The 20,988-nt window shown below is 35.6% G+C and overlaps 1 protein-coding gene across 1 annotated transcript in view; it reads left to right on the forward strand.

Annotated features, from left to right (window-relative positions):
• Positions 1 to 20,988, forward strand: part of HOOK1 (hook microtubule-tethering protein 1) — a 71,914-nt gene that overhangs the window by 26,040 nt on the left and 24,886 nt on the right. The window contains exons 9-12 of the mRNA XM_010859256.1: positions 5,604 to 5,770; positions 13,117 to 13,257; positions 14,356 to 14,557; positions 15,580 to 15,690. Coding sequence (XP_010857558.1) covers positions 5,604 to 5,770; positions 13,117 to 13,257; positions 14,356 to 14,557; positions 15,580 to 15,690 — 621 coding nt within the window. The remainder of the gene's footprint in view (positions 1 to 5,603; positions 5,771 to 13,116; positions 13,258 to 14,355; positions 14,558 to 15,579; positions 15,691 to 20,988) is intronic.

Here is a 20,988-nt window from a genome sequence, read left to right on the forward strand (position 1 = left end):
TTTGCCTTTCTTCATTCTTAACCACATGTACAGCATCTGAAATGTTCAAGTAAGATTATATCCTTCCAGAACACCTCATGTAAAGAGTAGAGGACTGACTCATTCAGGTGTTACCAGCCTTATGTAAGATCTCTGTACAGTTTTCTGAGAAATTCTTTTTTAAAAAAGAACACAAAATTCGGTTAAAACATTTCAGTATTTGTAACACATGGTGAAGAGTACATGATGATCTGATTTTTGTTGAAAAGTATAGACATCCCAAGTTTTGGCATTTTAATTCCAGTATCATAATAGAGGCAACCCTCAACTATCTGCTACATGTGTGAAATAAATGACTACTGCATATAATCAGAACAAAAAGTAATTGATTAATTTAACAATGTGAATTTCACACAGGTGTATATGATGCATACCCTAATTTTATAAGAAAAATTATTTTTGAAAAATGTGTATTTTTAATCATATGTAACCAGACAGTAGGTTATATTACTTCATGGCAAATAGAAGGGGAAAAGATGGAAATAGTGACAGATTTCATCATCTTGGGCTCTAAAATCGCTGTGGATGATGACTGCAGCCATGAAATCAAAAGACAGTAGCTTCTTGGCAGGAAAGTTATGACAAACCTAGACAGTATGTTGAAAAGCAGAGATGTTTCTCTGCTGAGAAGAGTCCATATAATCAAGGCTATGGTCTTCCCAACGGTCACATGCAGTCTTGAGAGCTGGACCATAAAGAAGGCAGAGCACCAAAGAATTGATGCCTTCGAACTATGGTGCTGGAGAAGACTCCTGGAAGTCCAATTAACAGCAAGGAGATCAAACCAATCAATCTTAAGGGAAATCAACCATGAATATTCATTGGAAGGACTGATGCTGAAGCTCCAGTACTTTGCTCAGCTGATGAGAATAGCTACCTCATTGGAAAAGTCCCTGATGCTGGGAAAGATTGAGGGCAGGAGAAGAGGGCATCAGAGGATGAGATGGTTGGATAACATCACTGGATTCATGGATGCATGAACTTGGATTGGACACGAACTTGGCCAGGCTTCGGGAGATGGTGAGGGACAGGGAGGCCTGGTGTGCTACAGTCCATGGTGTCACAGAGTCAGACGTGACTGGGCAACTGAAGAACAATAAAACTTGAGAGTGATATTTAAATTTGGAGGGAATTTTTTTAATACCCAACCAAATGAACCAAAAAAGAAAAATAGGTGGCAAAGAAATTCGCCAAGGGCAGGTAAACAAGAAAAAGGGCTTAACCTAATAAAATTAAATTAAAAAGCTTGGTAATCAAGGAAAGAAGCAAGCATATTGATATTGACAGAGGTGCTGCAGAGCAGAAACCTGCTGTTCATTCTTCATTCCTTGCTCTTGCTGGGGAGTCAACAGAAATCTTGTGACTTCTCACAGTAATCTCAATCAGAAGGAAATTCACTCTTTGAGTTCTTCATTTTATTTGCACTAGATATGAGTGGAAATAATGGCCAAGAAGAAACTAAGGGCCTGACTCTGATAAGAACAAAGGGAATAGGGCCACACACTGAATTGGGGCAGCACTGATGCCCAAAGGAATTTCTCCACGGCAATGGAATGCCATTCTCACCGTCCTTGTATGAGGTACTTAAACCTCAGAAATGATAGCCTAGCTCATGTGTTATTAAAAAAGATTGCCCACTGGCTCAGCTGCTCTTCCCCGCCCCCGCAACTACTGCCTTCCCTCACCATTCACAAGGCTGTATAGAGTGGTGGAGAAAAAACAGTCCCAGCTATAACTTAAGAGGGGAAAGCATACTGGGCCATGGGGTACATTGGAGAGCATGTCCAAGAAGTCTTCAACATTGCCAAAACAAATAGGGTATCTTGACTGCCAGCAAAGCATGAACTAGATGAAAAGAATAAAAGCGTGACACCTGTGTGAACATTACAGACTAAAACCAGAAATAGATAAGTGTACGTAGAAGACGGTAGCCGAGCTTAGAGAGGGCTACCCAGGTGGCTTAGTGGTAAAGAATCTGCCTGCCAGTGCAGGAGACACGGGAGACACAGGTTTGATCCCTGGGTCAGGAAGTTCCCCTGGAGAAGGACATGGCAACCTATTCCAGTATTCTTTTTTTTTTTTTTAATTTTATTTTATTTTTAAACTTTACAATATTGTATTAGTTTTGCCAAATATTGAAATGAATCCTTGCGTGGAGAATCCCATGGACAGAGGAGCTTGGCAGGCTACAGTCTATAGGGTCGCAAAGAGCTGGGCATGACTGAAGCGACTTAGCACGCACGCACTCAAGCTTAGAGAACTTTTGCTTTATGTAGTATTACAGTTTCATAAGAACACTTCAGTAGAGTAGACTAGGTGGTAGGACAGTGAAGTGAGATTTAAAAGGAAATTTCGGCTAGAAACAAATTAGTGAATAATTAACATCAAACCTCATCCTAGTTAAGCTCTCAGATTTCAGGAATAAAGGCAAAACAACTCTGTAACACAGGTAGAAAAGCTAAATCACCGACAAAGATAAGAAAATCAGGCTCCCCTGCAACTTTGATGCCAGAAAATGGAGGAGCTATATCCATAAAATGCTGAGGCAGGGAAGAGCATTAGCTGAAGAAGCGTTAACTGCGTTAACTGAAGAAGAGCACAGATGCAAATTCATGAGCCCTTCTTGAAAAAAACCTGCTTGTTCGCACAGTCCAGTTAGCAAACATGTTTTAATCAGAATAAAAAAATGCAAGAACTCTGTAGTGAAAGATCTGGTGGTGAAGCATTACCCATTTAAATAAAGATCTATGTGCATTCTGTGCAAATTATGGTTACAGATTCTGGAACAACTGAAATTCTGACTCACTAAATCAGGAGGAAGCCTGATTATGTGTACTTTAAAAAGAAAAGAAAAAAACCCATATGAGAATTAGATGTAAGGTTTGAGGAACTCATGTAATCTTATAGTTTTTGTCCAATGATTATGGGGCCTTTGGGCAAGTTAGGATGAGTTTATCAACAGCTCTTTCCTCTGCCTTACTCAACCATTAATCCTAACACTTGACAGCCATCAGTAGCTCTCTTTCACTTACTGCAGTAACAGAGGCTGGTTATTCTTGCTTACAGTATGTTAGAGAGAAACATACTCCTACCCAGCACCGTGTCACATGTAGTGAGGCAGTGATCTTCAAACCTAAAGGTGTCTGAAAATTATGTGTGAAACAGGACTCCAGCTATAGAAATTTATGTTTTAAGTTTTTAATAAGCTAATATGATAAAAATATTAAATCTGAGTGACATGAGAAAAGAGCATTATTTTTTTTAGCTTTTTGAACTTTCTTTTAAGTAGCTCAGAGAGAGAGAGAGAGAGAGACAGAAAAACTAGAGAAACAGAAAGGGACAGAGGCAGGTACAGAGTGAGCCTAAACAAAATATCACCATGGCATCTTGTTAAAAGATACCTAGAACCACCTCTGGACATTCTAAGTCACTCATCCGGGGTGGCTCTGGAACGACTATGTGAAATACATGGTTAGGAACAGGGTTGGTTTCCCACTGGATATTGAAAACTAAGTTTGCCCTTGCTCTTCTCCCTTCTTCAGGGGATTCCTATCCAGTTTGAAGACAAGGTATTGTTTCTACTCTACCAGTCTTGTAACAGCCCCTACCCTCAAGCTAATAGAGAGATTCTTTTCTCGCACCCCCAAATAGCATAATTTCATCAAAGCACCACATTTTCTGTCCTATAATTGTTCACATTTCTTCTGTAGGGATCTTAAAGGGTGCAACCTCCATTGTTTTTTGTATCTCAATAATAGGATTGTATTACATGACAGATAATAGTCACTAAACTGCTTATATGACAAGGATGGACGCATGCATTGTATTTAGGAAGAAAAACTGTTTCCTCTTTGTCTGGCAGTGGTTTTTTAGATTTTGTGTTACTCATTTGGAGGACAGTGTTTGTAACTTGCCTACACTGTATTTAAGACTATATAATATAACTTGATTTTTTTAAAAAGATTATTTATTTATTTTTGGCTACTCTAGGTCTTTGTTGCTGTGCATGGGCTTTCGCTTGTTCTGGTGATCAAGAGCTACTTTTTGTTGCAGTGAGAGGGCTTCTCATTGTGGTAGCTTCTCTTGTTGTGGAGCACAGGCTCAGTAATTGTGGTTCTTGGGCTTAGGTGCCCCGTGGCATGTGGAATCTTCCTCTATGAGGAATCAAACCCATGACCCCTGCATTCACAGGTGATTCTTAACCACCAGACCACCAGGGAAGTCCCTATAACTTGATTTTAATTTGCTGTTATTAGCTCGGTGTATCAATATGTAGTCCCATTCACATAACTAGACTGCATTGATTACACCTTTTGAAACTATAAATAGCAAACTTGTGCAGTAATATGTTGTGAAAGTGAAAGTCGCTCAGTTGTGTCTGACTCTTTGTGACCTCATGGACTGACTATACGTCCATGGAATTCTCCAGGCCAGAATACTGGAGTGGGTAGCCATTCTCTTCTCCAGGGGATCTTCCCAATGCAGGGATCGAACCAAGGTCTCCTTCATTGCAGGCAGATTCTTTACCAGCTGAGCCACTAGGGAAGCCCAATAACTTACAATGTATTGTAAGTTATGATAAGTCAGCCTTTTTCAAACTAATCTTAGTAAAATCCCATGTAGATGTCTGGTCTTATAAAGAAAGAAAGGAAAGAAAGATAGCGCTAAGTCATGTCCAACTCTTGGGATCCCACAAACTGTAGCCCACCAGGCTCCTCTGTCTATGGAATTCTCCAGGCAAGAATACTGGAGTGGGTTGCTATTTCCTTCTCCAGGGGATCTTCCTGACCCAGGAATTGAACCCAGGTCTCCCGCATTGCAGGCAGATGCTTTACCGACTGAGTTACTCAGGAAGCATGTCTTATAAAAGGTTGCAGCCTTATCTCTAAATGTTTAAAGATATTTTTAAATGAAAAAGAAGTAGAACTAAGGGAGCAAATAATGCTTGTTAACACAAATATGTAAGTAGAATTAAAAATGTATCAAGTGCTGGTATTTATGTCATTCTAAAGTTATATGTTTATATCCATTAAATCTTAAGCAAATAGTTTCAGTGTGCAATTGGGTTCAGTTTTTTGCTGCTGATTCACTAACCAAATAATGTGGTTATCCCCTGAAGATACATGTGAATCTGATAATTTTCTACTATGAACCTAAAATGGTAATTTTGTGCATATTTGTTTGTACCTCAGTTTACTAGGTAACAGCATCCTGAAAATACATTTATACCTAAAGGGGAAACAAATTATTTTTTTGAAGTACGTAGGTGCATAAAATTTTTAGAGACTTAGAAACAGTTTCTTCTCTGACCTAAAGCAAGCATGAAGTTTGGAAGATATTCTGCTTTATATGTATTAACTCTCTTTTCTCTCTATTAATAAAATTAATTTTATTTCTTCTGATCCAAACCTAGACCCAGAATTCCAGAGCTAGAAGGATCTTTAAGAATTTATCTAGTCTGATTGACTAGGCTAGTTAATGGCTTGGTCAGATTTAGAATCTAGAATTCCACTCTAAAGTCTTTATTTGCTACTGATGCTTATGTTTGTGTTTTTGTTTTTTAGGTGACAGCGCTTCAAGATGAAAAGAATTCACTAGTTTCTGAGAACGAGATGATGAATGAAAAACTTGACCAGTTGGATGGATCTTTTGATGATCCAAATACAATGGTTGCAAAAAAATATTTTCATGCACAGTTGCAACTAGAACAATTACAGGAAGAAAACTTCAGGTAGCATTTTTAGTAGAAATCATTCTATACAGTTTTATTAAACCAGTAGCTAAAAATCATAATAGCAACAACTGATGATTAAGCATTACAACACATGTTTAGAATACTAAGTGGATGAAAATACTGTCTAGTATAAGTGGTTCCTGTCCTCGTAGGGCTAACAATCCAGTTAAGCAAGTGGGATACATATATAAAAAGCAAAACAATTCAAAATAATGTGTGATCAGGGCCAAACAAAAGCCATAGGCAAGTCCACGAGGAATTAAAAGAATGATTGCTAAAGCCTGGGGAGAAGAGAAATTTTTGCATAGAAGAGGGAACTTGATAATTGGAAGAAATATATAAGTCTCACACTAAAAGGATGCTTTTCATATCAACTTTTATATTTCTTCCTTTGGGAAAAAAAAGTGTACATCTAACCTTTGATAAACATTATCTTTTTGTGTGCTTACCCCTGAGCCCTGCAATGTAAGGCCCTGATAAATAGGCGCTCCAGTTGTACTGTATGTGTTTTTTTGTTACTTTATTTTGGTATGATTTCAAACTTACTGAAAAAAGTTGCAAGAATAGGATAGGGAGCTTCTGTATATTTCTCATTCAGATTCGGCATTTGTTTTACAGTTCTATTCATTTGCTTTAGCAGTCTCTTTACATAGTCACATGTGTATATATGTTTTGTTTTTTGAACCATTTGAGAATAAACTGGAGGCATACTGCTTTACCCCTATGTACTTCAGTGTGTATTTCCTAAGAACAAAGATATTCTCTTATAAACCCCAGCATAGTTATCAAAATTAGTGAATTGGTATTTGAAACAAATCATTATCTAATCTATAAATCATATGCAAATTCTATCAGCTATCTCAGTATCCTTAAAACTTAAGTTTTTTCTTGTTTCAGAATCTAATCCAGGATCGTGCTTTGCATTTAGAAATTGATTCTTACTCAATGGACTATAATTCCATTACTATCGTCATTTATTTTTATGTTTAAATTGTCCCAGATTTGACCACTGAGAAGCCTTTCTATTAGCCATGTGTCTTTACAATATGTTGCTATCCTTTTTTGAGTATTTTCGTCTTTCTGGCACAACAAAATGTTCCAGACTCTAATTGTTCTTCCTCCACTCTAGATCAACCATTTCTCCAAAAGTCCTGATTCCTTTTAGTGGAGAATATTATTCTCCACTAAAAAGAGAGATCTATGGTCTAGATGAATTTTTCTGTCTAGATTTATTCTCCGCTAAAAACAAAGATCTATGGTCTCAGTTCAGTTCAGTCGCTCAGCCGTGTCTGATTCTTTGTGATCCCACCGACTGCAGCACGCCAGGCTTCCCTGTCCATAACCAACTCCCGGAGCTCACTCAAACTCATGTCCATCAAGTCAGTGATGCTATCCAACCATCTCATCCTCTGTCATCCCCCTCTCCTCCTGCCTTCAGTCTTTTCCAGTGAGTCAGTTCTTCACATCAGGTGGCCAAAGTATTGGAGTTTTAGGTTTAGCATTAGTCCTTCCAGTGAATATTCAGGGCAGATATCTTTTAGGATGGACTGGTTGTATCTCCTTGCAGTCCAAGGAACTCTCAAGAGTCTTCTCCAACACCACTGTTCAAAACCATCAATTCTTTAGCACTCGGCTTTCTTTATAGTCCAACTCTCACATCCATACATGACTACTGGAAAAACCATAGCTTTGACTAGATGGACCTTTGTTGGCAAAGTAATGTCTCTGCTTTTTAATATGCTGTCTAAGTTGATCATGGCTTTTCTTCCAAGGATGATCTATATGAGTTTTTCTGTCATTGCTTCTGGGCCACCTTGGTGTACAGAGCTAGGAAATTCACTTGTACAGGTTCATACCAGTCCATGTTTGCACACATATGTCTATGCATGTATCTATCTATTTTCATAGTGAACAGTGAATTCGTATTATCATCTTCCATTTCAGTCCAGTGACTTCAGGGTGCATTCTGATTTTCTGCATTTTCATATTGTAACTCCCTTCTCCAACATTGAGAAACCTGACTGCCATTTTCCTCAGCAGATTTATTCATCTACTCAATCCCAAAACACATTTGAAGTAAGAATTGCTAATTCATGCCTTCTATAAAAAGGTAACACTACAGTGCAAACTAATGCTACACTTCAGTATGTTTACAGTTCTTTTTTCAAGATAACGTTTACATACCGTGAGTTGAGTGAATTGCACTGTTTGGCATCTTTTACTAAAAGCATACATTTGTGTAACTCACATCTTTATCATTTGATAAATCATTTCTGTCACTACAGAAAGTTCCCCTATGTCCCTTCCCAGATAACCCCTATGTCCCAGAGACTCTTCCGATTATTTTCCAGTATAGAATGTTTTCTTTGATCTAGAACTTCTTAGAAATTGTAATATGAATTCTTTGGTGACTGGCTTCTTTTGCTCAGCATATTTGTGAAATCTACCAATGTTGCTGAATATATCAGTTCATTTTTAATTGCTGAGTAGTATTCTGCTAAATGGAATTATTGCACATTGTAACACATTTTGCTTATTCATTTTCCTTTAGATGGACATTTGAGTTTCCAGATTTTGGCTAATATAAATAAAATGGATATGAACATGGGAATATAAAACTTTTGTGAACATATTTATTCATTTCTCATTGGCAATTATATAGAGTGGCATTGCTGAGTCACATATTTTGTTTGTGTTACATTTAAAAGACACCAGCAGACCATTTCCCAAAGTGGTCATATTGTTTTACATCCCCACCAGCAGTGCTTGCTGCTGGTTGCTCTAGTTACTCTGCCTATATAACGTAAGTTGGCCTTATCAGTCTTCTTCATTTTAGTTATTCCAGGGAATGGGTTAAGAGTGTTGAATTGTGGCTTTAATATGCATTTTCCTGATAACTAATGATAATGGTGGTAAGCACCTTTTCATGTGCTTTTTTGCACTATATTTTACTATATGAATTGTCTCTCTACACTGTTAGCCTATTTTTAAATTGGGTTGTTTGTCTTTATTACTGAGTTGTAAGAGTTTAAAAAATATATATTCTGGTTATAGAATCTCTGTCAGATATGCATGTAATAATATTTCATCTTTTCTGTAGCCTGCCACTTCATTTTCAAATGGTATCTATCAGGAATTAAAGTTCTTAGATGAAGTCTGATTTATCAGTATTTTTTAGATTAGTGCTTTTTATGTACTGTCCAAGAAATCTGTCTACTCCCTAGTCATGAAAATACTCTAGTATTTCCTTCTAGAACCTTTATAGTTTTATTTTTCACAGTTAGGTCTGTGATCCATCTTGAATTGACTTTTTTGAAAATAGTGTGATATGTGGGTGTCAGACTTTACTTTTATTTCCCTTATGTGTATCCAGTTGTTCCAGTATCATCAGGTGAAAAGATTTTTATTTTACTCCATCAAATTGCTTTGGCGCCTTTGTGAAAAATGATATAGCTATAAAATTTGGGTGATTTTCTGTATTCAGTTCCTTCCTACTGATGAATTTGTCTGTCTTTAGCCCGTAAGACTTGATCTTGACTACTATAGCTCTAGAGTAAGTCATTTAAAATCAGGTAGTGTGAATATTCCAACTCTTTCTTCTCAAAATATGTTGTTGACTCTTCTGTCTTTTTGCTTTTTTGGTCAGTTTCTCTTAAAAACCTTTTGTGATTGTGTCTTCAAGTTGTATATGATTGATTCCTTAACCATATTGAGAATTTCTGTTTTATGAATTTAGTGTCTTTGTCTGTTTGTCTTTAATTTCTCTAGCAGTGTTGTATTGTTTCCAGCATAGTGTTGTGTGTGTCTTCTGTTCATTTCATTCTCAAATATTTAATTTTTTGCTATTACAAACACAGTTACAAAAATTATTCTGAAAAGTTGCTGCTAATATATAGATACACAGTTGGTTTTTATATGTTGAAACTTTTATATCTTGAATCTTAATGTCTTGCATTTGAAAACTTGTATGTTTTGCAGAGTTTCCCCTTTTTTTTGTTCAAACAACTTTATTTATTTACTTTTTTATTTTTTGGCCACACTGCTCAGCATGCAGGATCTTGATTCTCTGACCAGGGTCCAGTCCCGTGCTCCTGCAGTGGAAGTGCAAAGTCTTAACCGCTGGACCACCAGGGAAGCCCTGCAAAGTTTTTTAATTCACTTACTGATTCTAGTAGTTTGTTTTGGTAAAAAAAATCCTAAGGAATCTGCAGTCATCTATTAATAGACCTTTACCTCTTCCTTTTGTTATTTCTGCCTTGTCTTTATTTTCCTTGCTTTGAACAGGCGCAAACATCTTGCTATGTTCTGAGTCTTGGGGAGTAAACGTCCAATTAAGTACTGTCAAGAATGAAGCTAGCTAGTAGTGTTTTTATATTTATTTGTTTATTTCTGGCTGTGCTGGGTCTTTGCTATTGTGTGGGCTTTCTCTAGTTGTGGAGAGTCGGCAGTACTCTCTAGTTGTGGTAGTTGTGAAGAGTGGCGGATACGCTCTAGTTGTGTGCCAGCTTCTCATTGCAGTGCCTTGTTTTGGAGCACGGGATCTAGGCACACAGATCGGTAGTTGCAGCACGTGGTCTCTAGAGCACAGGGCCAACAGTCGTGGCACATGGGCTTAGTTACTCTGCTGCATGTAGAATCTTCCTGGACTGGGAATCAAACTTGTGTCTCCTGCATTGGCAGGCAGATTCTTTACCACTGAGCCACCAGGGAAACCTGCTGTAGAGTTTTTAAATGGGCTTTTTATCAGATTGAAAGAGTTCTCCTTTATTTCTGCCTTGCTAAGAGTTTTTATCACTGATGAGTGTTGATTTTTGTCTTAGGACTTCTATGCATCTTGAAAAAAGATGGTTTGGTTTTTCTTTTTTATTCTTTTAATACAATTAATTTTTGACTGTTAAAAAACATTTGTATTCCAGAGAAAAACCACCTTGGTCATATTTTCTTATCTTATGCACGTATGACTCGATTTGATTGGTTGATATTTTGAAAGTATTTTTGTGTCTTGTCTTTATAATAGATACTGGTCTATAACTTTTTTCTCTTATAATGTCTTTCAGGTTTTGTTCTGCTAGTCTCATAGAATAATTGGGAAATACTCTCTCCTCCTCTATTTTCTGAAAGAGTTTATGTAAGAATGACATTATTTCTTCCTTCAATATTTGATAGAATTAATCAGTAAAACAATTGGATCTGTGGTTTTCTTTGTGAAAGGGCTTTTAATGACACATGTAATTTATTTAATGGTTCATAGGCTTTTTAGATTTTGTTTCATATTATGTCAGTTTCCTAAATTGTTTTTTTCAAGGTATATATTTATTTGATTTAAGTTGTTTAATTTATTGGCATGAAGTTTTTCAATATATTCTATTTATGGTCCCTTTAATGATTACAGGAGCTGTAATGGTGTTTCCTTTTTCTTTCTTGATGTTGGTAATTTGTGTTTTCTTTCATTTTTCTTGGTCACCCTTGCTTGAGGTTCATCAGTTTTATTAATCTTACACCCTTTATTAATCGAACAGCCTTTATTAGTTTCCCATAGTGTGAGTTTTAGATCTCTGTTCTTTATTCCTTTCCTTTTACTTACTTTGGATTTGATTTGCTCTTCTTTTTCTAGCCTCCTAAAGTTAGATGATTGATTTTAAGCATTTCTTTATTTCTATTATAAGCCTTTAAAACTGTAAATTTCTCTTTAAGCACTGGTTTAGCTGTGTCCCTAAAATTTGATTGATTGTGTTTCTGTTATTATTCAGTTCAAAATATTTTCTAATTTCCTCTCTGATTTCTTCTCTGACTCAGGAATCATTTAGAAATGTATTTTTAAATTTGCAAATATTTAAGGCTTTTCTCCAAACTTCTCATTGTGACTGATTCCTAATTTAATTTCCTCGCGGTTAAAGAATATAGTCCATAAGACTTCATTCTTTTTAATATTTATGATACCTATTGATCATCACATTTTATTGCAGTGAATATTCCATGTGTACTTGCAAAGGATGTGTATTCTGTAATTTTTTACTGACATGTTTCACAAATATTTATTATATCAAGCTGATTAGTAAGGTTATTCAGATTTCTTCTGTATTTGACATTTTTGGTTAGTTCTTTCATTTATTGGGAGACTGATGTTAACATTCTTGACAATAATTATGGATTTGTAGATCTCTGATTCTGTCAGTTTTTGCTTCATCTGTTTTAAAACTTTGTTTTTAGTTACATATAATTTTTTGATATGTCTTTCTGATGGCTTGACCCTGTTATAATTGTGAAATATCTATACCTTTGGTAATACTTTTTGTATTAAACCATTTTTTTGATGTTAAGATAAATACCCCAGTTTTCTTTGCTTATTATTTACATGATACTTATTTTCATCTTTTTACTTTTAACCTATTGTGTTTTGATATTTAAAATGTTTCTCATAACTAGTATATATTTGAGCCTTGCTTTTTTATCCATCTGATAGTCTCTGCCTTTTTAATTGGTGTGTTTAGTCCTTTTGCCCTTTACATAATTTTTGATATAGTTGTGCTTAGGGTCTATCAGTTTGCTATTTTTCATTTGTCATATATGTTCTTGTGTTTATTTTTCTTTTCTGCATTATTGTCAGCTGATCAAGTAATTTTTAAATATTTTTATCACTATATAGTCATTTTAGTTTTTGTTGTTCCTTTTGGGTTCAAAGTATTTATTCTTTATCACAGTCTATACTTAGAGTTCATATTTTACCACTTTGTGTGCTATGTACATTTTTGGGTAACTTTATATGGTTTCTCTTTTTGTTTTGAAATTAAAATTCCTATTTGAACTAGAGAACCAGACTCAGTGTTTCAGAGTGATAATGAAAATTCAGAACATTACTGGCTTATCAGTTCTTACAAGTAACCACACTAATGCAAGATGTTAATAATAAGGGAAACTGGGGAATGAGACAACCATGAGAGAATATACAGGAACTTTGTACTTTCTGTTCAGTTTTTCTGGGGGAAAAAAAAAAAGTCTATTAATTTTTTTAAGTAAAAAAAAATCATTTGACCATAAATGTTAAGAGTTTACTTTTGGACTTCTAATTGTCATTGATCCATATGTCTAGCTTTATGGTAGGATGACACTATCATGATTACTGTAGCTTTGTAGTAACTTTTAAAATTGGAAAGTATGAGTTCTCCAACTTTTTTTAAGCTATTGTTTTAAAACTAAGGACTAGAAAGTAGCTTATTCCTTTAGTTTTTCTTTTTTTGAATGTGGAATCAAACATTTTAGAAGTTAGTTTTGCTAAGCTCATATCTCAGTGAAAAAACAAATAATGGAAATTACATTATAAATACTTGTTTTCTTTATGCAAGGCTTGAAGCTGCAAAAGATGATTACCGTGTTCACTGTGAAGAACTTGAAAAGCAATTAATTGAATTTCAACATAGGAATGATGAATTGACTAGTCTTGCTGAGGAAACAAGAGCCCTGAAAGATGAAATAGATGTTCTTAGGTATGGCATGTCTAAATATAATTATGTCACTTCTCATTTTGGTATTCTATATTTTAATTAAGGAATCTTACAGTTATACCTGTGTATCAAGTATTGATCAGTTTTTATCCAAGTTCCTAGTCTTTACTTCTTTTATGTTAGTTGATAGTTATGTGAAGTTTTAGGATAATATTTGATTCGTGTTAGGACAGATTTTCATATTGGAACCATAAACCTTTTTCTTATTTCTGATTAAAGAAGACGATACCTTTTTCTTAAAAATTTGTAAGCTGTTATTTTTAGATACATTTGACTTGACCTTCTTGTACTTACTAGTACATCTTGTGAAATTTTTGTGTAAGAAATGTATTCTCACAAACCGTATTTTGACATTTGATAAAATATAGATAAGAATCCTAGCATTTATTTCAAGATTATCCCAGGTTCTCTTATTGTCTTTGACAGTACAAAGTTTATAATGAGCTTTGCCTACGAAATGTTAAGCAAAGAATCTGTTTAAATGATTTTTTATGTTAATTTTTCTTAATTAACCATTTCTTACACAGTTTTTAATGTTCATTTAAAACAAAATCTTTATAAGCATTAATTTTAACCTTCATGTGATATTGAAGTGATTCTGTTTATTTATTTTTTCTCCATCCCATTTGTCAAGTGTGCACAACTCTAAAGGGAAGTGCTTTGCCAAACAAATTATAAATTAGGTCAACTTACTGAGTATATCAAATACTTACAACAAACTACATTAGATTTATGCACAGAGCACAACTGGCCTGTGAGCTAAAATGCAGCTTGGAATTGTTCAGCTGTATTTACAAAACCATTCTTTTTTTTATACATTGTTGAGATATATAGAATAGTTCAATAATACAGTGTGTCAAATTTTGAGCATTTTATTTTGATGACTTTATAACAGAAGGGTTGAACTTTTTGAGCCCATTTCCAGATTTCTCACAAAGTTAATGATTTCTTGTCTCTGTCCCTCTCATTTTTTTTGACCAGTTGATAGTTCATTTGGAAGACTCGTTTTACAGCCAGAATAACACTGTTATGTGCATTTACTTGTTTTTACATAGTAATGTTTAATCTTTGTTATTATAGGGCTACCTCTGATAAAGCAAATAAACTGGAGTCTACAGTTGAGATATATCGTCAGAAGCTACAAGATCTGAATGACCTTCGCAAGCAAGTGAAAACTTTACAGGAAACAAACATGATGTACATGCATAATACAGTCAGCTTAGAAGAGGAATTAAAGAAGGCAAATGCTGCACGCACACAATTAGAAACATACAAGAGACAGGTAAGAAAATACCTAAATTTTTTTAATCAATAAAATTGAAAGAGTATAACTTTTCACTCCTTAAGAAGGATGTAGCAGTGAATAAACACTGTGCTGTGCTGTGCTTAGTTACTCAGTTGTGTCTGACTCAGCAATCCCATGGACTGTGTAGCTTGCCAGGCTCCTCTGTCTATTGGGATTCTCCAGGCAAGAGTACTGGAGTGGGTTGCTATGCCCTCCTCCAGGGGATCTTCCCAACCCAGTAATAGAACCCACGTCTCACACATTGCAGGTGGATTATTTACCATCTGAGCCACCAGGGAAGCCCCAAAATACTGGAGTGGGTAGTCTGTTCCTTCTCCAGGGAAACTTCCCGACCCAGGAATAGAACTGGGGTCTCCTGCATTTCAGGTGGATTCTTTACCCACTGAGCTACCCAGGAAGCCCCAAATAAACACTACTTGTAGTCAGTTGTGTACTTATTATCACATGTATCTTCTATCTGTAATTTTAATTCAAGAGTTGATCATTGAGTTTGTGTTTTCTAGGTCTTTTGGACTTCCCTGATAGCTTAGTTGGTAAAGAATCCATCTGCAGTGCAGGAGACCTCGGTTTGATTCCTGGGTCAGGAAGATCTGCTGGAGAAGGGATAAACCGCCCACTCCAGTATTATTGGGCTTCCCTTGTGGCATTTTTATTGGCTTCTGAGCTTGTATACTTTGGGGATATTTTATTGTTTCATTAACATTTCTGATAACCAGGGATAAATACCTAGAGAATGGAGTTATAACCTAAAATATTCTCTTTTGTTATTTATCAAACACCCTAGAGAAACAGTAGAAGACTTACTTATGTTTTTTTGCTAAATTATTATTTGTGTATTTTAAAACTTATTTTAATTTTTTATTTACATGCCATTTCCACAAATATTTAGAATTAGACTGTAATCTTACTATAAATTTTATTTCCAGTTCATTTATTGATCTCTGAAATGCTATGAATATTATATACTCTTTATTTTCTACTTTTGTTTCTGATAAAAGGTTCAGGATCTTCATGTTAAACTTTCCTCTGAATCCAAAAGGGCGGACACACTAGCATTTGAAATGAAGCGGCTTGAAGAGAAACACGAAGCTTTACTTAAGGAAAAAGAGGTAAACATAAATGTAATTGATGTGAAATATGTATGTCCTATTTTAGTTTTAATATTATCCTTGCTGTTTTAAGAATGGAAGTGATGTAACCAGTTCTTCTTTCTCCAAATTGAAATTAGTGATGTAAAAGAAAGTCTTGTAGAAATTCTTTGTGCAGTTTTGTTAAATTTTCTTGATATGATGAAGTCATGTCTCAGTGCATGTGTTCCAGCTCTAGACTGTCAATTCCTTGAAAGCAAGGACCATAGATGCAATTTTTAAAAGCTTTATTAGTATATAATTTACATATCATAAATTGCACCTAGTTAAAAGGTATAGTTCAGTAGTGTAAGTATTCAGAGTTGGAAACCATCATTGTTTCTAGAATTCTGTCATCATTCCAAAGAGACCCTGTGCCTGATAGCAGTTATTCTGCATCTGGTCCCCTTTTCCCCAGCCTTAGCAACCATCATCTACTTGCTGTCTGTGAATTTGCCTGGTCTGTCCTGAATATATAATCATGCACTTTATGACTTTTGTGACTGGGTTCCATCATTTAGCATAATACTTTCAGGGTTTATCAGTGTTGTAGCAGGTATCAGTACTACACTCATTTTTATTGCTGAGTAGTAATCCATCAGACTTTATTTTGGGGGGCTGCAAAATCATTGCAGATGGTGATTGCAGCCATGAAATTAAAAGACGCTTACTCCTTGGAAGGAAAGTTATGACCAACCTAGATAGAATGTGCAAAAGCAGAGACATTGTTTTGCCAACAAAGGTCCGTCTAGTCAAGGCTATGGTTTTTCCTGTGGTCATGTATGGATGTGAGAGTTGGACTGTGAAGAAGGCTGAGTGCCGAAGAGTTGATGCTTTTGAACTGTGGTGTTGGAGAAGACTCTTGAGAGTCCCTTGGACTTCAAGGAGATCCAACCAGTCCATTCTGAAGGAGATCAGCCCTGGGATTTCTTTGGAAGGAATGATGCTAAAGCTGAAACTCCAGTACTTTGGCCACCTCATGCAAAGAGTTGACTCCTTGGAAAAGACTCTGATGCTGGGAGGGATTGGGGGCTGGAGGAGAAGGGGACGACAGAGGGTCAGTTGGCTGGATGGCATCACTGACTCAATGGACATGAGTTTGGGTAAACTGTGGGAGCTGGTGATGGACAGGGAGGCCTGGTGTGCTGCGATTCATGGGGTTGCAAAGAGTCGGACACGACTGAGCGACTGAACTGAACTGAATTGAGTAATCCGTTATATGGATATACTCCATTTTATTTATCTGTTCATCAGTGGAAACAAAGTGCAATTGGGTTGTTTCCACATTTTGCCTATTAAATGAATAATATGGCTATGAACATTTTTTTTTTTTGCCAGTATATTGTTGCATCTTCTTTTTTTTTTTTACTTTACAATATTGTATTGGTTTTGCCATACATCAACATGCATCCACCACGGGTGGACACATGTTCCCCATCCTGAACCCCCCTCTCACCTCCCCATACCATCCCTCTGGGTCATCCCGTGCACCAGCCCCAAGCTTCCTATATCCTGCATCGAACCTGGACTGGCAATTTGTTTCTTACATGATATTATACATGTTTTAATGCCATTTTCCCAAATCATCCCCACCTCCCTCTCCCACAGAGTTGCCAAAAGACTGTTTTATACATCTGTGTCTCTTTTGCTGTCTCGCATACAGGGTTGTCTTTCTAAATTCCATATATATGCGTTAGTATACTGTATTGGGCTATGAACATTTATGTACAAGTTTTTATGTGGACACACATCTTCATTTCTTGAATAGGTGTTGAGGAATGGTATTGCTGGGTCATATGGTAGGTGTTTAACTTTTTTAAGAATTACCAGACTTTTCTAAAGTGGATGAACCATTTTTCATTCTCACTAGTAGTTTGTAAAAGATTCCAATTTCTCCCAACTCTTGTCAAATCATATTGAGTTTTGACTTTGGCTATCCTAGTAGGTATGCAGTAGTATATCATTGTGGTTTTGATTTGTATTTCCCTAATGACAAATGATGTTGAACATCTTTTCATGAACTTATTGACCATTTCTGATTTTATTTCTTTGAGAAATGCCTCTTCAAATTCTTTAGACCATATTTTATTTGTTATTTGCTTTTTTATTTTTGAATTCTAAGAGTTCTTTATATATTCTAGATACAAATCTTTTGTCAGATACGTGGTTTGCAACTCCCATTCTGTGAGTCATCTTTGCACTTTTTAAATGGTGTGTGTGTGTGTGTGTGTTGCAGCAGAATAGTTTTTTATTTGATGAAAACAAAGTTATCTACTTTTTATTTTGTGTTTTTTTGGTGGTGTTTCTATGACACCATTGGGTAACCTTAAGGTTATAAAGGTTTATTCCTCTGTTTTCTTTTAGGAATTTTATATTTTTAGCTCTTATATTTACTTATATTTACTCTGTGATCAATATTGAATTCACTTTTATGTGGTATGAGATAGGTTTCTAACTTTCTTCCTTTGTGTTTAGATATTCATTTGTCCCAGCACCATTTGTTGACATGACTGTTCTTTCCCCCACTGAATATTCTTGATACAACTGTTAAAAATCAGTTGACATGGTCCTGTAATGATGGATATATTATACCTTTGTCAAAACTCATAAAAATGAAACAAAGAATGTCCCCTAATGTAGACTTATGTCCTTTAGTTAATAGTAGTGTATCACTTTTGGCTTATCAGTTCTTACAAGTAGCCACACTAATGCAAGATGTTAATAATAAGGGAAACTGGGGAGTTGGTGAGGGGTGGCGATGATGGAATATATGGGAACTTTGTATTTTCTGTTCAGGTCTTTTTTAAAAAAAAAAAAAAACCTATTAATTTTTTTAAAGTAAAAAGAAAGCATTTGGCCACAAATGTTAGAGTTTATTTCCAGATTTTTAACTGTCATTGATATACATGTCTAATTTTATGGTAGTACCACACTGTCATGATTACTGAAGCTTTGTACTAAGTTCAAATTGGAAAGTATACTTGTTTGAAATAAGTTCTCCAACTTTTTCTTTGGAAAGCTATTGTTTTGGTTATTCTGGGTCTCTAGCATTTCATACGAATATAAGGGTCAGATTATTGTTACTGCAAAATAGCCAGATTGAAATATTGATAGAAATTTCCTGAATTTGTTGATCAGTTTGGAAACCTGGCCACCTTAATAGCATTAAGTTTTCTGATCCATTAATATGTCATAACATTCCATATATTTAGGTCTTTAGTTTCTTTCAACAGTGTTTTGTAGTTTTCATTTTATAAAATTCATACCTTTTAAAACTGTTCATGAGTTTTTATTCTTTCTGTCAGTGCTAACAATAGAAATACAATTTATTTTTTGACATTGATCTTATATTTTATTTACATCCTTGTTGGATTCCCTTAGTATTTCTAATAGTTTTTAGTGAATTCTTTAGGATTTCTATATACAAAATCAGGACATCTGTAAATACAGATAGTTTTATTTCTTTTTTTGCATTCTGAGTCTTTTATTTCTTGTTAAATTGTCCTGTCTAGAACCTTCAGTACTTTGTTGAAAGAAATGGCAAGGTGAGAGTATCTTTCTCTTGTTTCCAATATTCGAAAGAAAGCATTCATTCTTTCACCATTATGTGTCTTATTAGTTGTAGATTTTATTTGTAGATGCCTTCTGTCAGGTTAAAGAAGTTTTAATTCCTAATTTATTCCATGTTTTTATCCTGAAAGGGTTCTGGATTTTGTCAACTTCTGTTTCTGGGTTAGTAGGATGACACATAGTTCTTGTCTTTTACTGTATTAATGTCATGTATTACATTGATTTTTTAAAATCTTAAACCAGTTTGTGTTCTTAAGGTAAATTCTACTTAGTCATAGGGTATAATCACTTTTGTATGTTGCTTGATTCAGTTTACTAGTATTTTGTTGAGTGTTTTCCCATCTGTATTATAAGAGATATTGGTTGGTAGTTTTGTTTTGATGTCATTGCCTGGTTTTGGTGTCAAGGTGATATGATATAAAATGCATTGAGAAAATGTTCCTGCATTTTTGGTCTTAGCTCACTTAAAGTCTTTGTCTAGTATGTCCACCCACTAGTGTCATCTCATTGACTCTTTCTGTTAACTGTTCATTTTTTCCCCCTGTGTAGGTATTTCTCTATTTCTTTGCATGTTTTGTTTTTTTGTTGTTGTTTAAAATATGACCTTTAAAATAATAATGTATTTCAACTCTGGAAATCAGATTTCCCCCCAACCTCAGGGTTTTTTGTTTTTGCTGGTTTTTTAGTGACTCTTTTAGACTAATTCTATAAAGTTTTTTTTTCTTTGTAAAGTTTTTTTTTCTTTGTAATGTGGAGCCACTGCATTCTCTGCCCAGTAACCACTGAGATCAGTTAATGATTTGTCAGCTATTTCCGTAGATGTCCCAATCTTTGCCAAAGGCCTCAATGTGTGTTTATTTTGGAAAACATCTTCAGTTCTTAGGAAGTTTAAAACTCTGCCTTTGCCTTTATTTCCTGTTTGCACAGGGCTTCAAGTTTATCCAGAGCTGAGACATTGGGGTCCTCTCAGGTTATTTCTGGGCATGCACACAGCTCTGTACATAGCTGACCTCCTGGATCTACAGGAATATGTTAGGACTTTTTAACGTCCTCTATGGATATCTTGTTCCCCAGCTCTTCCTTGTAAGTTTTTGGCAAGAGTCTTATTTGCCTTAACTGGCATCATGCCTTCAGCAGCTATAATGAAAGCAATTGCTGATGATTCACCTACTGACCTGGGGAGTTTCTCTTTCAGTATCCTATCATTTTGCCTTTTCATACTGTTCATGGGGTTCTCAAGGCAAGAATACTGAAGTGGTTTGCCATTCCCTTCTCCAGTGGACCACATTCTGTCAAATCTCTCCACCATGACCCGCCCGTCTTGGGTTGCCCCATGGGCATGACTTAGTTTCATTGAGTTAGACAAGGCTGTGGTCCTACTGTGATTAGATTGACTAGTTTTCTGTGAGTATGGTTTCAGTGTGTTTGCCCTCTGATGCCCTCTTACAACACTTACCGTCCTACTTGGGTTTCTCTTACCTTGGGCGTGGGGTATCTCTTCACGGCTGCTCCAACAAAGCACAGCCATTGCTCCTTACCTTGGATGAGGGGTATCTCCTTGAAAGGTTGTTGTTGAATCACACGAATACACCGGGATTCTTGGCCCCCGGAGGAGAAGAATTCAATCCGGGGCCAGAGACAAGGCTTGATCGCTCGGAGCTTTTGTGTAATAAAGTTTTATTAAAGTATAAAGGAGATAGAGAAAGCTTC

The sequence above is a fragment of the Bison bison genome, unplaced genomic scaffold, assembly GCF_000754665.1.
Source record: "Bison bison bison isolate TAMUID 2011002044 unplaced genomic scaffold, Bison_UMD1.0 scf7180017856337, whole genome shotgun sequence".
Classification (NCBI taxonomy): domain Eukaryota; kingdom Metazoa; phylum Chordata; class Mammalia; order Artiodactyla; family Bovidae; genus Bison; species Bison bison.